Source organism: Rhinolophus sinicus, chromosome 1, assembly GCF_057876585.1.
Source record: "Rhinolophus sinicus isolate RSI-liver-muscle chromosome 1, RSI-T2T, whole genome shotgun sequence".
In the NCBI taxonomy this organism is placed as follows: Eukaryota; Metazoa; Chordata; class Mammalia; order Chiroptera; family Rhinolophidae; genus Rhinolophus; species Rhinolophus sinicus.
The window spans coordinates 63,101,660-63,118,256 of record NC_142501.1 but is presented as its reverse complement, the minus strand read 5'-3'; the positions used below and the strand labels follow the sequence as shown (position 1 = coordinate 63,118,256).

The 16,597-nt window shown below is 40.3% G+C and overlaps 1 protein-coding gene across 2 annotated transcripts in view; it reads right to left on the bottom strand.

The window, feature by feature from the left end:
• Window positions 1-12,600, bottom strand: part of SRGAP1 (SLIT-ROBO Rho GTPase activating protein 1) — a 245,371-nt gene extending 232,771 nt beyond the window's left edge. For both annotated transcript variants that reach the window (XM_019732456.3, XM_019732457.3), the window contains exon 1: window positions 11,429-12,600. In XM_019732456.3, the coding sequence (XP_019588015.1) occupies window positions 11,429-11,495 (67 nt within the window). In that variant the 5' untranslated portion in view covers window positions 11,496-12,600. The remainder of the gene's footprint in view (window positions 1-11,428) is intronic.
• Window positions 12,601-16,597: the final 3,997 nt, after the last annotated feature.

Genomic DNA, 16,597 nt, shown 5'->3' with positions numbered 1-16,597 from the left:
TGTGTATCCGCCTCAGTGTATGGATCCCTAGATTGTAAACATCATTCTGGATGGCAAGGACCAGATTCCTGTAATTATCTTCAGGAAAAAACACAGATTTATTCTTCCCATCATAACTTGAACTACATATACTATAGGGTTCTCTTGCTAAAACAGAACTTGGTATTGGATAAATTAAAAATAATTGTATGAAAGTTCCTAAGAGAGTAGGTCTTAAAATTTCTCATCACGGGCCGGCCTGGTGGCTCAGGTGGTTAGAGCACCGTGCTCCTAACACTGAGGTTGCTGGTTCGATTCCCACATGGGCCAGTGAGCTGCGCTCTCTACAGCTAAGATTGTGAACAACAGCTCCGCCTGGAGCTGGGCTGCCAAGAGCAGCCAGAGGTCCGCGTGGGCTGCCGTGTGCTGCCATGAGCCGCCGGTGGCCAGCGTGAATGGCCGGCGTGAGCTGCTGTGAGCGGCCAACTGACCACTGACTGCCTCAGCCTGGGGGAGCACAAGGCTCATAACACCAGTATGGGCCAGGGAGCTGTGTCCTACACAACTAGACTGAGAAACAATGGCTTGAACCGGAGTGTGGGGGGGAGGCAGAAGAAGGGGGGGAAAATTCTCATCACAAGAAAAAAATTTTGTAACTCGTATGGTAATGGATGTTAATTATTACTTATTGTGATGATTATTTCATATTTACATATATTAAACTAACATAATGTTATATGTAAATTATATCTCAATTAAAAAAACCTGTAATATGGGCTCAAAAAACATCCCACAAATAGAATATTAAACTTCTATTTCCTACAGTATAGTAAATTTAGATAGATACTCCTGCATGACCCTTCTGGTTGAAATAAAAACACTGGGTAAAATGTTTTTAAAATATGATTGTAATCACATCACCAGATTTCACCTAAGAAATTTAAAAAGCCTCAAAACAAGATGAAGTCAGTATAAAAGAGATCAAATGATAATACGTGCTATAGAGAGTTATAAAGTAGAGGAAGGGAGGTGCGGGCCCGGACAGGTTGAGGCTTATAATTTTAAATAGTATGGTCAAAGAAAATGCTGTCAAGAAAAAAAATTTCAAAAGATCAGTACAATCAGACCACATTCTATGATAACCATGCAATTAAGTCAGAAATCAGTAACAAAAAGATAACTGAATTAACTGTGTATCTGGAAAATACAAAACACACTTTTAAACAGCTCATGAGTCACAGAAAAATCACAATGGAAATTAGAAAATATACAGAATGGAAAGATAAAAACACTACATATAAAAGTTTGTAGAATGCAGGTACAGCAGTACTTAGAGGAAATTTTGTTATTTATATTAGAAAAGAAGGAAAATAAGAACTTGGAAAATAAATACAAACTTTAAAAAGGATCAGCAAAATAGTGCTCACAAAAAAGTTAAAGGAAGAGAATAGGGAGGATAAACTAATGAAATGGGAAACAAATATACGATACAGTAAATCAAGAAAGCAAAAAACTAGTTGTTTGAAAAGACTAATAAACATACCTCTGGCAAGGTCAATCAAGGTAAAAAAAAAAAAGGGAGAAAACACAAACAATTGTTATTAATAGAGAAGAGGTATAAGTGCAGATGCCACAGAGATTAAAAAGATATAAGAATACTATAAACAATTTTGTCAATAAATGAGAAAACGTGTAAATTTGGAAGCAATGAAAATTAAATGTAAAGGCATACTCCTGTATACCTCATGGAACAAAGAAGAAACCATGCTTATAGTAGCAAAAAGGATAAAAATGAATGCACTATGTATCCAACATAAGAACATAAACAACAGAATAAACTCAAAGAAAATTAGAAACATGGTCATAAAGATAAAAGCAGAAATCAAAAGAAAAAGGCAACAAAAACAGACACTTCTTTTAAGATTCAGCAAGAAACAGAGAAGGCAGAAATAAATATTTTAAAATAAGATTTTAAATTCTATACAGATCAGCCACTTTTTGAAAAAATAAGAATACTATCATCAATATTATGTCGATATATTTGAAAGCATACAAAATGGACAAATTTCTGGGGAAAATATAACTTATCAAAACTGACAAGAAGAAATAGCAAGAAAAAATCCTATAACTAATAAAATGATTAACTGTTGATTAGCTGTTAAAAAGTTCTTCACACAAAGAAAATAATTCAAGCCAGATAAATAGTTCTACCAAACTTTCAGGAAAGAAATATTTCAAAATTCTAACTCTTCCACAAAATAGATAGAGAAGTAATACTCTCCAATGCATTCTATGAAGCCTGTATAACTCAGATATGAACCCAAGCACATAGTCAAAAAGAAAAACCTTAGTCCTATTTCATTAAAGAATTTAGAGACAAAAACAACTAAATGTTGGCAAACTGAATCCAACTGTTTACATTATAAAATACAATGATGAAGACAGGTTTAATTCTGGAATGCAAAGATGGTTTAATATTAAGAAAGCTATAAATATTATTAATCACGTTACCAGATTAAAGAAAAATACTATCAATAGATGCAAAAAGAAAAGAAGATAACATTCAACCACCTACTAATGATCAAAATGTCAAGTAAACAAGCAATACAAGAGATTTTACTTAACCTGATTAAGAGTATCTATAATAAATCGAAAACAATCATTTAAGGGAAGAAGAGCTTAAGAGCACTCCCTTTAAATCCAGAAGAGAAAAAAATTCCAATGTCGCCACTTTTATTAACTTTGCACTCAAAATTTTGCCTACGGCAAAAATACAAGAAAAACAAACTAAAGCCATAAAGTTTGGAAAGGAAGAAATAATATTGTTTTTATTTGCAAATAAGTTTTATAAGAAATAAAAATTATTAGAAATCATAAAGCAAAGTGTTGATATAAGATGGATATGCAAAGTAAACTGCATTTCTGTATAATAGAAACAATTAAAAAACAATTTTAAGGGGCGGCCAAATGGCTCAGTTGGTACAGCCTGAACTCTCAACAAGGTTGCTGGTTCAATTTCTACATGGGATGGTGGGCTGCGCCCCCACAACTAAAGATTGAAAACAGCGACTGGAGTTGGAGCTGAGCTGCGCCCTCCACAACTAGATTGAAGACTGAAGGACAACGACTTGGAGCTGATCGGCCCTGGAAAAACACACTGTTCCCCAATATTCCCCAATAAAATTTTTTTTAAAACCCACAATTTTAAAACAACTCTCATGAACATAACTAATAAAAATTATAATGTATCATGAAATAAATCTAACAAAAAAACATAGGAAATATAAAATTTTACTGTAAGATATTTTAGAAAACTAAATAGATGGAGAAATACTCACATTTATGGGTAGGAAGAACTACATCATATAGATGCCAATTCTCTTCTAATTGATTTATAATTTCATTCAGTTTCAATCAAAATGTCAATGGGTTTCCCGTGGAAGGAAAAACTGATACTAAAATGTATTTGGAAGAGAAAGGACCAAGATCATCAAGACACTTCTGAAAAAGAACAAGGAAGGAGGATTTGGCCTATCAGATATAAAGACTTATTATAAAGCTATAGTAATTAAGATAGTGTAGTATTGGTGCAAGTATATATAAATTAACCAATGAAACACAATAGAAAGTCCAGCGGTAAACTCATGCATATATGAAGTTTTGATCAAAACACAAGTAGCTAGTACATGACTTTTTTAAAGAAGGGACTAGTTAACAAATGGAACTAAAAAATGGTCATCCATATGAAAAGAATTAAAAATATATCCCTAATTCACAATATGAAAAACAAACTTCAGATGAATTAAAAACTTAAATATCAAAAGCAAACACATGCAAACACACACACACACACCCACTGTTAGCTGAACTCAAAGCAAGGAAAAACCAAAGTATATCACTGAGGTGCAAACTGTCCTGCGGACAAATCTGATTATCAGAGGTTCATTCCAGAAACTAAATTTTGCTTGGATTTACCTTGCCCCACTCCCATCCTGAAGGAGGGTGGAACTCAAAATGAGATTCCTTCATTAAACCAGGAAACCTACCAAGGGGCGGGTAGAGAGTTGTTCAAAAATATAGGAAATACAACCTGTACTAAGCAGGAAAAATAACCAGAAATTCCTCCTGCCATGTACTATAGCCGGGTATGTACGTATAAAGCTCAGGCCACCCATTCAAAGCAGTCACAACAGTAACTGCTGGCACCGTCAACGTTCAGTAACTGTTAGATACTGCTGTTAAATGATTACTGTAAACTTTTGGCTTCATAGAACATCTGACTTGGGGGGAGTGATGTTTTCTTTTACTAGTCAAGTGCCATGTTAAGACTTTAGTCCAACCAGGTTTTCTCCCGCTGAAATCACACCACGAGGTATGGCAGACACACATGTACATGGCACTGTTATCCATCCATTTACCTTGTCAGAACCATTTACCTTGTCAGAAACATGCTTTTTATGATCTCTTTTCTTTCCAATGACTATAAAATATTTCTCCATACCATAAAATATGCTTCAAAAACCATTGTTAATGACTGCATAACATTCCCTGTACACAAGTTAAATAACCATTCCCCTGTGGAATTCAGTTAACCATTTCCCACCACGGGACATTTAGATTGTTTCAAACTCTGTAACTTTCCAAAAGAAGTTACACACTTGAATTCAATTTAATTTTGTGGTAATACTTTATTGGACACCCTAGAGAATTCTGAATGATCACCATGTTAACTTATACTACTGGTAATGGAAAAAAATAAAATGGAATGAGCATTGCTAAGAGAGTTATGTAGTTAGGAGGCCAGTAGGGAAGTGTGCCTCAGTTCCCTGAGCTGCGATTAGGTTGCTAAACCTGCTGCTAAATTCAGCTCAAGGCCCAGCTGTAAATATCCGGGAGCCAAAAACATCCGGGAACAACTGCTACATGGACATATGTGGACTTTCTTCCTTGTAGTTTTCACCCCCTTCATTTGCATATTGGAACTAACCAATCCCTGTTAACCTAAATCAGCAATCCTTCATTGGCATGAATTACATTTTGTGGTTTTTTGCCTTTGTGAACTGTGCCTTTCCTTGTTCTCTTCAGAGAGCAGTTTAAGTTCTACCTGAATCTGCGTTTCTTGGATTAAAATCCTTTAAGTCCCTAAATAAACTTTTAATTTGCTTTTACAGCTTCAAATTTATTGATTAATACCATAAAGGAATAAGAATCCAAAATTATTACTCTATTCATTTAAATGTTTAATGAAGCACTGCATCAGGAGGTGTGGGAGATACACAAATAATAATTTTTAATAGCAAGATGCTATCTGTTGTATGTCAATTATATCTCAATAAAGCTGGGGGGAAAAATCAAAGTGCTTCCTAATGATGCAGAAGCAAATTAGCAGTTATAAGTGAAATTTTCATTTCTGTATTGATTTTAAAAGAAAATCTTTTTCTCAAGACTATAAAATTAAGTCAGCGACTTTATTTGATGTTGTAAGAATCCTTTTCACCGCAGGTAAATAAAATCCACTGACTGGACTTCAGTTTTCATTTTCCATATAGCTTCACTGAACAAAGGTATAGAAAATTCAAAACAAAAGTTGTAAGCAAACACATGGTAACCCAAGCATAGGAAATGTGCTTTGAGGCTTTGTTACTTATACTTAGATAAAAAAATAACACAATATAAAATCTACCTTCTAAGGAGCTGAGAAGCTGTCTGGTTTGCGTATTATATTTACCTTTTTACTTCCACTATGAAATGCAATCCATTCTATAAGTATTAGGTGGGTGCACAAGCAACTGCGGTTTTTGCAATTATTCTCAACCTTTTAAACTGCAATTACTTTTGCACCAACCTAACACATGGCACTTTATCAGGGTAATTCAAGATTCGCCCACTTTGGGATCTATTTTGGTAGCAGATTGGAGATTACATATTTGAATTTCAAAAAGGTTATCTAAGTCAGAATGTAACAAGAAGCAAAGACGCAAAGAAAACCAAAATTAAACATAACGATTACTAATTTTTACTGACTATTTATTGAATGCCAAGCGTGTGGTACATATTTTCCACAAATCACGTCACTGAAGCCTCACAAAGACAAGGAGGTAAATACTATTTTATTCCCAATTAACAAATGAATAAACTGACTCTTAGAGGTCACACATCTAATTAGTGACAGGGCTGGATGGCTAACACCAAAGTTTCTGCTTTGAAAACACTACATTCCATTTCTTCCCATCCTGAGATATCAACAGGAGAGCACATACTGTCAATAAACAAGACAGAAACTCAGGACCAACAAATAAAAATACCTTACATAACTAAAACATCTCTTCACGTAACTGTTGCTAATCCCAACCTCTGCAACTACTAAAACTAGACTTGAGTGATAGACATACACTTTACTCTTTTCTTTATCCTAATTCTTAGCTGTCTGAATTGAAGTGAAAAGAGGTAGTAGCATGTATGAAATAAGGGTGTGGTCAATCCAGAAACTGGATCAGACCGGAACCAGTTTGGTTGCCAAACTGGACAACACAGCACAGATTGTCAGAGCTGAGGTTTACCATCCTCCGTAGACTCCAACACTCAGTGTTTCAAGACATGCTTTTGCTTAAAAATTTCTCCAGAATTATTCCTTAATATGCATTTTTAAACCATTATTTATTTTTAAGTGCATTTCTCCAGGACCCATCAGCTCCAAGTCAAGCAGTTGTTTCAATCTAGTTGTGGAGGGTGCAGCTCACAGTGGCCCATGCAGAGATCGAACTGGCAACCTTGTTGTTAAGAGCCTGGGGCTCTAACCAACTGAGCTAACCGGCCACCCCCCCTTAATATTTTTTGAACTCCATGAAACTAAGCAGGTTTTCTGGGCAACTTGAGAGGGTTTACTGCAATTGCTACAATGACCTTGAGCAAAATATCCAGCAAGTTGCATTTGTACATATTCACTACTGTTTTTCTTGATGTGAAGCTGCTGCCTGGGCATCCTGGTTTCTTGAAACGATCTTGATAAAAAAACAACTTAGATGCAGTTCACCAATTTAATTAACTCCTCCTGCTAACAGACCAGAGTTGCTATTCTCCCTTAAGTCCAATTAAGACTCCTTTAATAAATATAAAGTCTAAATAGGTTAAATGCTGTATCTCTACTGTGCTCTGTGAGGAATCTAAAAGTAGACGACTGCTACTAAAAAGCAGAGGCCCTGAGTTCTAGCCCCTGGTACTTAACTGTGTAACTGTCATTACGACTCCTTGCTTCATGTGAATGAGTGAGTTGGACAGGAAGTGTCTGAGTCCCTCCCAGCTGTAAAATTTTAATTCATAATTTAAACTGTTGCTGTTTTCTACTCCACTTTAGATGACAGAACATTAGATATAGACACAGGTTCCATATTAATGACAGTAACACTTTTAACTTCCCTACTAAAACCTATTGCATGACATGGGATCATACCAAACTGAACTGGCATTTCCTCATGTTCCATCTGCTACAAAAATGTATTCTTTGTAGTTCAGGCCGCAGAGTGGTCAAAGAACAACAGATTTTCTTGGCACTTCCTGTACATATGGCATGGAGATGAGTATGAGATAATCCCTAGGATAATATTGCAAATAATAGCTGTCAACTCTCGGCAACTAACAACATGCGTTATTAGAAGCACGCAGTGTCCCGTCTATGCGGCCCACGTCACAAAATGTTATCTTTCGATACTTTTGGTTCCCATATATTAACCAGTATTTTTTATATGTGCTCTACAGTCTTTTTGCTGCGAAATCTAAAATTTACATAGATCACTAAAACCCACAGATAACCCCCAAATCTTCTGTTAGCCACTTGTTAACGATCTTTTTCATTGCTAAGCTTTTTGCTAACAAGTGGCCTAGTCAAACAGTTTGCGTTTCACACATTTTCCACACAAGCTTGCTTTTTAAGGGCCGACACAAACAAGAAATCAATTTCTCTGGATTCTAAATCTTTGGGAAGTTGACCAACATGCATAAAATGGTCAGTTTTCTTACTAGCTAACACACTCCTTTTAAATTATTGCTCCCAGTCCTTTGTCCTTGATTTAAACCTACCTATTCTTAAGTACTGGTGTAATTTCTAATTCTCCTCCCTCTTGCAATTCTGTACTATCCTTTTCAGAACATGGGTTTTATTATTTTTAAGTATCCTCTATTGGATTACATTTTAATTCCCTTAGAACTCAAATAATACATACCGTGCTTCCCCGAAAGTAAGACCTAGCCGGACCATCAGCTCTAATGCGTCTTTTGGAGCAAAAATTAATAATATAAGACCCGGTCTTAATATAAGATCGGGTCTTATATACGACCAGGTATAATATAATATAATATAATATAATATAATATAATATAATAAATATAATATAATATAATATAATACCAGGTCTTATATTAATTTTTGCTCCAAAAGACGCATTAGAGCTGATGGTCTGGCTAGGTCTTACTTTCGGGGAAACATGATAGTGTTTGTGAATTCATTATGAAAAAAAGTGAAAGCAAAGATGATTCTTCCAAAACAAGGCAGCCAAGAAAAAATGCAAAAAAGCTTGAAAATTTTACTAGGTGATTAATATGACTGACACAACATCTTCAATTAGACTCAAAGAATTTAGGATTGAGAGAATCCAAACTCCTTATCTTACTGGCAAGCAAACCAAAACTCAGAGAAAAGCTAAGTGACTTGCCCAATATGATACATCTAACTGGATACATTTATGGTCTTACACATAAAATGACATAGTAGCACTTAGGAACGTTCTTTTCACAGTTGAGACCAGCTCCATGAAGTCTGTTCCCAAAACATGTAAAGGCAGCCACAGAGGCAAAATCCCACATCTGGAGTCATTCCTTTAGATCAAACCATTATCTCAGAAATTCTGAAATAAATGCAACTGGTTTAGGGAAATGGAAGAGAATAAGAAAGGGCAATACTCTGTTCTAAGTCAGAAGGTAAAACACACACACCCACATGATCAAAAACGACTCTTGAAATCACCCTTACATCCAAGTCACCCAACGAGTCCAATATCTGTGGCTTCATTCACTGGGACAGACACGTATCTTCTCCTAATGAGGCCAATACAGCCAGGTTTCCCTTCAGCAATAGAAGAGGCCACGTTTCTTTTGCTTATCATCAGATGAACTAGTTGGCTATAATTAAAAGAGTTGGTTGTTCTAAAAACACATGTGTTTAAACACTGGACTAGCACTCTGCTGAGGTAAGACACTCAGCCTTAAAGAGGGACTCAGGAAATGAAACAAAACCAGAGTCCTGACTCTCATGCTATCCTTACTAAGGAATAGTAAGTGAGTAGTCACGCCACATAGAACAGCTGGCCTCAGGCACTACTTAAGCGACATTTCTCTCCCACTCTCTTCTTGATTTTGCCCACAAGCACAGGTGAATTTGTGCCATTAAATGTGTGTAAGATCCAATTTCCCATATTTCCATATGGATATAATGATCTGGGCTGGACACAGGATGTGTGAGAACTGCAGGAGAGGTAATTAAAAGTCTGGACACAGGCCCTGACGAGAGGGCAGGTCAAGTGTAGTAAAGAGTCATAAAGCAGCCTGAAGACCACAGGGTGTGTGTAAGCGCGGAGGGTTGAAGAGAATAGAGAGATCACTTTCTATGGGACAGAATTTGTTCCAAAAACAATCTTCACCATGTTCATAATTTTTCCTTGGATTGAATTTGATATACGCATTTTAAACATTGCAACACACCCCATGTGACTGACTTTTAATCAATGTAGAGGGTCTGTACTCTCAAGCATGTAAGTAACCGTGTAACTCTAGAATTTATACTGAGAGAAATGAATCATAAGAATATTTTTCAGATAAGGACTTGATCATGGACAAACGACCTGAGAGCAGAAATAACTAAACCAATACTAGGAAGTACATCAGCCAGCCAGTGCTCCAGGCAGCAGGAAAGCCAGGCTGCCACCAGTGGAAGACCTGCCACAAAGAGCCACGTGGAAAAACTGCACAGAGGAATGGTGATTATGAACAAGAGTTCTGCCTTAGAATGTGTTGAACTCATTAAGAAAAGAAAGGTTATGCTCATTAGAAAGTTTACCTGTCTCTACGGAAATAATTACTTCTCTAGTAATAAAACTTCCATGTCAATGGAAGCAGTTCCTATACGTATAAATTATCTTAATTACAAGCAGATAAAAATCTTTCTGAGCCATGTTTAGCCTAACTCCATTATGGGGACCAGCATAAAGGAAACATGAGTCCCTGGGCTTGCACACTGTTTGCCCAGCAACACGATGAGTTGGCCCAGATTCACACTCAGGTGACCGAGTTCCCCCACCAGGTCCTCTCACAGGACTCCAGGCATTTTCACAACTTGACCACACAAAAGAACACCCAGGCTGCTCCTGCCTTTCCCAAGGCAAGTACAGGAATGCCTTTCTCATAGCCCTTTCATAAGCCTGTATCTGTACAAACACAGGTGTCTACATAGCAATTTTAATGAACTTTGCATTGAATAGTCCAAAGAACAGTAGCCACCACAACATTCCATCCATTGTCTCAATAGAGAAAGCTACCAGGTGAGAAACCACAAAAGAGGAGAAAAAAAAAAAGAATAAAAATATGTTTATGAAACACTTCAACAGCAACACAAAATACTTGTACTGGAGAGAAAAAAATATTTTTTAAACCACAAAACACGTTAAGCAAAAACAATCTTAATTAGGTTCCTTCATTAGTTGACAATGTAAATGGACTGAAACTACTATTTAAATATTCAAACCTTCATTTTACATGCAATGGCTTCCAGCAAATGATAAAGCAACACTCCGGTGTCACTGTGAAAGATGGTACTAAATTCCGGCCCATTATAAAGGAAGAGTCAGATTCCACTAGTCCCTCCTTGGTTTAACTGCCAGGCTTCTAGGGAGCTGTTTTATAAAACGGGGCCTCGCCCTAATAATTTAAGAGTGAACAGTGTAAATGTCAAAACTGCCTGCACTCAATCAAGCTCTAGATCACACGGTGTTCAGACTTCAGAAATATGACTCCTTAAAAAATCGCATTGTGACAATGGTATTATTTTAAAAGAATACTAAGGATGAAGACGAGGATGATAACTGGGCAGGAACCACTGCTGCTGCCTGCCGCCCATGGAAGTTGCCCAGCTGAAGGGGGTTAAGTTAAAGCCAGTTCTCTGCCTTTCGGAGGTGCGCTGGTAGCCAGGGAGAGCCAGCGGGTTTCCAGCTCCCTGTGGGTTTGATGGGACCAGGGCTGGAACTGGAATTGGCTTGTACGAAGCCCCAGGTGGCTCAGCCGGGCGCCCGAACTGTCCCTCGCAACCTTCCTCCAACGCAGATCTCAAGTTAGCAACGCAACTCCCCGAGCACAATGACAAGAAAGCACACAAAAGGAGCAGGGCGGCCGCTCCCATCCTTACCTTTGACTTGACTTTCATACTCGGCTATGATCTCTTTGTCCTTTTTGAATCTGCTCGGAGTGGACATTATCCAGCTGTTCTGGGTTTGCTTTCAATGGGCAAGTTAGGTTAGGTGGTCACAAACCAGTCTCCTTGGAGAGGCAGAGTTGTACTCCCACACGCAGGGAACCCAGAGGCGGCACCGACAGGAGGTAAAGGAGGAGGGAGAGAAGGAAAAAAGGTGCGAGCAGGGGACTAGATTAACCCGGGCGCTGGCACCATACTCTCTGGATCGAGCTGCCGTCGGTGACCCGGAGGGGAGCCGGGGCTCGGGGCCGAAGAGGCCCGGCGCGCAGGCAAACTCCAGCGAGCGAGCGGCGGGGGGCGTCTCCCTGCCCACCCCTCCCGGCGCGGGGCCACTTCCTCTACGACCGCTGGGCGGACGCGGGATTCGCGCCGGCGCTTCGCACCATTGTTAGAAACCCGCACCCGGCGCTCCGGGCAAGGCCAGCGGTGGAGGGCGGGCGCCGCGACCCTCCCTTCCTGCTCCAGTCGCCGGCCCCGACGCTCAGTGGTCCCGCCCGGCTTGGGATGCTGCTGCCGCGGCCGCCACTCTTCCGTCTGCAAACGCTGCTGCTGCCCCCGGGGCAGGCAGAAGGGATCGCAGCCCTGAAGCTAGTCCCGCTGCCGACGGGAGGGCGGCTGCTGCGCCGTTCGAAAGCGTCCTGGGCGCAGCCCCGCTGGAGTTTAGGTCTCCAGAGCCGGCTCTGCGAGGGGCCTCTGCCTCCTCGGCCACCGGACGCCGAGGCTACCTTTCTCTTCGTCCCCCTTTCCGCTGCTGCCCCCAGGAGGCCTTCGGTGACACGCACACTCGCACTCGCACCAGGAGGAGCCGCGCCCCCAGCGGCCGCAAAGTTGCCGGCGCGCCCACGGCCCGCGGCTCCCTGTGCCCAGTCAGCGAGATGCGGGCGGCGGCGGCGGCCGAGCGGGCTGCGCGGGACTCGGCGAGGTGGGGCAGGCCTCGCTGCAGGGGACGGCGCTGTGGCCCGGGCCCTTCTCCGCCCCCGCCCCCGCCCCGCTCGGTGAGGAAACGCCGGGCTGGTCCGGGAAGATGGATGCCTCCTGTGGCCAAGCGCAGCCCCGCCCCGCGCGCTCAGCCGGGCAGTCGTGGGCGACGCTCCCCGCGCCTCCCTCGGCTGTGCTCCGCTCGGCGCCGGCGGGGATCACCGCCCCAGCAGCTGGGAAACCCCTTCCCGACCAGAGGGACTCTCTTTAATTAAGGGTGGGAGTTCTGGAGGGGGCTCTTTTCTGACTCCATTGGCCAAGTCCAGAGTTCGCTGTCTCCATCACAGAAAGGGATATGACTCCGAGATGTTGGACCCCAGTAGGAAAACTGGAGCCTGATGGTGAACAACTTGGCTGTTAAAAATCAAAGGAGGGCGAAACTCATGAATCCAGGCCGAGGAAATACCCGGAATGATTACAATAGTCTCCCCGTCCGTAGAAGTAGCTCGGGGAGCTAGGATGGTGAGAAAGGCTGGGTGTAGGAACAGGTCACATTTAGGAGGTCACTAGCTCTTTGACTGACACCTTTACCGCTTGGGACCTTCCTTGACTCCTTTCAAATCACTTCTCAAAATTATGGGCCTGACTTATCAAAGTGTCCAAAGGCGTGTCCAGTATAAAAATGTTTTCCCTGAGAGATCTAGAAAGAGGAGGGAATTTTAGACTTTGATCATTCATTCATGTATCCAGTGATAAACTTTCAAGTTCTTACAGCGGGCCAAATACCAAGCTAAGAGTGAGGGATTCAGTGATTAGAATCCTGCCCTAAAGGATCCCACCGTCTGTTGTTGTATAAGTGAATAATTATAGGCCGTACAATAATGATGTAAGAGACAGAAATATGCCTGGTTTTGGGAACCCTGAGGAAGGGAAAAGGGACGCAGTACGGGATTTGGGAAGAAAGGCTTTTCAAAAAATTAGTATTTGAACTGGATTTAAAGGTGAATAGTAAGTAGTTTATCACCTCTGAGAGGTAAAGGGTTGCATTCCAGGGAGAAAAGGGGGTAGCACACTCGGGCAATTGCAAATAGAGTTACAAGATGTTTTCCGCTAAAATACAAGATCTCGGATAGAAAGTGAAAAATCTTAGAATTTTTCATGTATTTATGAGTACGTTTCAACTGATTGTGTGTGCACGTTGTTTTTAATTTGTACAGCTTTTTAAATTTTAATTTGTTTTAGCAAATCTCTTTATAACAATAGACTAGAACGTAAGGGGAAAATTTTTTTCGTTAAAGTTTTTCTCCATTTTGCCACACAGGTTAACTATGGAACCCCTGATCGCCCTAAATTCATGTGAAACTGTCTTATGTAAGAGTGTAGGGCCAAGAGCCAGAATATCCAAAGCAGAGGCTGGGGAGATAGGTCGGGGCCAATTGGGAGAGGCCTCCTCTGTTAAGCTCTTGGACACAGTTCTGCAGACAGCAGGGAGCCTTTTAAGTAGAGAAGTGTCACGATCACATACATGCTTTATAATGATAACTGTTGGCAATCTAGAAGCATGAGCTGGCCATGGGGAGAGAGAGTCCAGAAGCAAGCAGCTCGCTTTGGTGATTATCGTAGTCAAATCTAAATGTGATTCATGTCATCCATCCATGGTGCTCCTGGAATTTATTTTATATTTGCACCTGGGAAGTGCAACTTGGTAGCAGAGAATGCAACCCCTAGAAATGAACTGTTGGCTGGATCTAGACCTAAACCACTGTGGTAGGTATAAGCCCCAAAGACAGGGTGCCCGGTGTTGAATCTTAGCTCTGGTGCTTCCTGATAAAAACGACTGCACCTCTTGAGGCCTCAGTTTCCTGATCTGTACAATGGGTTAGTGCCTAGCTCCTCGGGATATTATAGGCACTCACTGAAATATTCCTTTAAAAGTGCTTATAGCAACACCAGACCATTATACATACCTGGTGAATGTTAGTTATCTCTGTTGTTATTATCATCTCAGTTTTAATCGTCTTTGAAGGGAAGTTATTTGAAAAGTAGAGACAGTATCTTTATCTTTGACTTCATCATAGTGTGAAATAAACAGTCAGTACATTTTTTTGAATGTTAATGTCCTAATATTAGTAAGCCACCATCTGATTGTCGTTGAGGATTGGGTCCCATCCACGAAACAAAGCATTTTGCATACACCTTTGTCCTCATTTTACAGATGAGAATCTGGAAAGTTCAACAAATGTGTAAAGGCCTGGTTGGGCCAGAATTCCTGCCTATGTCAGCTTGCCTCCAAAGTGGGTTTTCCTAAGTTTCCATTCTGCTTCCTAGGAACTTATGGTCCCTTTAAACTTGTGAAGCAGGTTTACCTACAGTGAAATGTGTGTGACAAATTCATGATTTTTCCTTGGTGAAGCTTTTCTGACCCAGCCATTCAGTCTGATTAACAAGTCAATTATTCTTTTCATAGTTTTCTCTTTTTCAGGTTCTCCTATCTTTCCCATATTTGATAGCTTCACAAAGCTGGATATGGAGAATGCCTGTGACGAAATTCAGAGAGCCAGGGCGACCAAAGTTTGGGAGACAGACAACTGTGGTTCTAGTTCTGTGACTTTGCTCCACCTTGTGGTAGCTGTTTTGTTAGCTATAAACCTTGGGATGGCTGTTTGCACGTTGTTCTTGAAAGCTTACCATTCCCTTGCCACACTCCCACGCTTTAGGGGCATGTTGTGAGCAATCTGGAGCGCCCAAATCTGGGATCCCTACTATATATTAACCCACCCTGTTATCTAGTATCTGCCTTTCAGGACCACTCCAAATTTCCAGAAGTAGAAGTTAAAATACCATCTGACTATATACCCTGGAGTAGGTCGGGGCCCTTGCAGCCACAAAATAAAGCATGTACCTTACTACAGTATCACTTTGCCCCAGTGGTAAATAATTTAAATCATTTTTAAAAGTTAAATACAAATACATTAAGGAGTCAATGCCAAATTCACACCATTTATTTAGCTATAGTTTCAGTATCTAAGAATGTCATGTGTGAGGTTGGCCATTCTGCTACTCCCCATTAGGTAAGGGGTATGTTCTCCTCTACCCTTTTGGGATGGAAAAGTAGATGAAGTCCTGCCAGTATCCTAAGTTTTATTCTTGGATCCAGCCAGAGAGCATCAGAACAGCAACTGTTGTGCGTGCACGTCTGACATTGTCCTGACTCCTTGACCCCTTGGCTTCTCAAATTGCTTGCAGTAATGCTTTCAGAGGATTGCATTTCAGTATCATGTCCTGGGGCAGTGTTTTATAAAGTGTGGTCTTACCATTAATCACCTACATCAGAACCACCTTGGGAGACTTAGGATTCGGACACGTGGGACGTCCTCTACACTTAAAGCCACACTTCTCAACTTTAATGTGCATGCAAATCACCTGGGCATCTTACTAAAATAAGGTTTAGATGCCTTCTGGATTGAGGCCTGGGAGTCTGAATTTCTAATACTCTAAGCCAGGCTGATAATGTTGTCATAAAGATCACACTTTAAGGAGCAAGGACCCACAGGGTCCAAATTTTGGGTGAGGAGGAAGTCCCCAGGTGATTCTTTTGAGTGAAAATCTTTGCTCAAGGCCAAGGGGATATTAAAAGAACATCCTTACAAAAGATGTGCTGCATTTACTCAAGTACTGCTTGACATTGTCAAGATTTTTTTCAATTTAATGTAGCTCTAAGAAACTGGACTGTTTTCTCTTGCAAGATAATAAAATTTTTGTTTTAACTTTTTCATCTGTAAAATAGAGATAATAATTACCTAGTTTGTGAAGGGATTAAATGAAAAGTGTGTATGAAGCATTTAGCACCAAGCTGGGCACATAGTAAGTGCTAAATAAATGTTGGTTGTTTTTGTCATTATCATTATTTTGGTGCAGCAAGTACACATCCAAGTTTAAAGCAAAACCCTTGCAATCTTGAAGGACCTTACAGTGTGTTTAGCTCTGTCTTATTTACCTCCTTGTTTAAACCTCCTATGTTAATTGAGAATTTCTTTGGTTTTAATGGGTTTGTTTTGTAATTTATTAGTTTACTGTGTGTCTGCATTTCCTTTATCCCACTTCAAATCTTTTATAGAATGAGTCCTATAGTCTATTCAGTTATAATCAACAAATATTTACTGAGTATCTATTAAGTTGAACTAT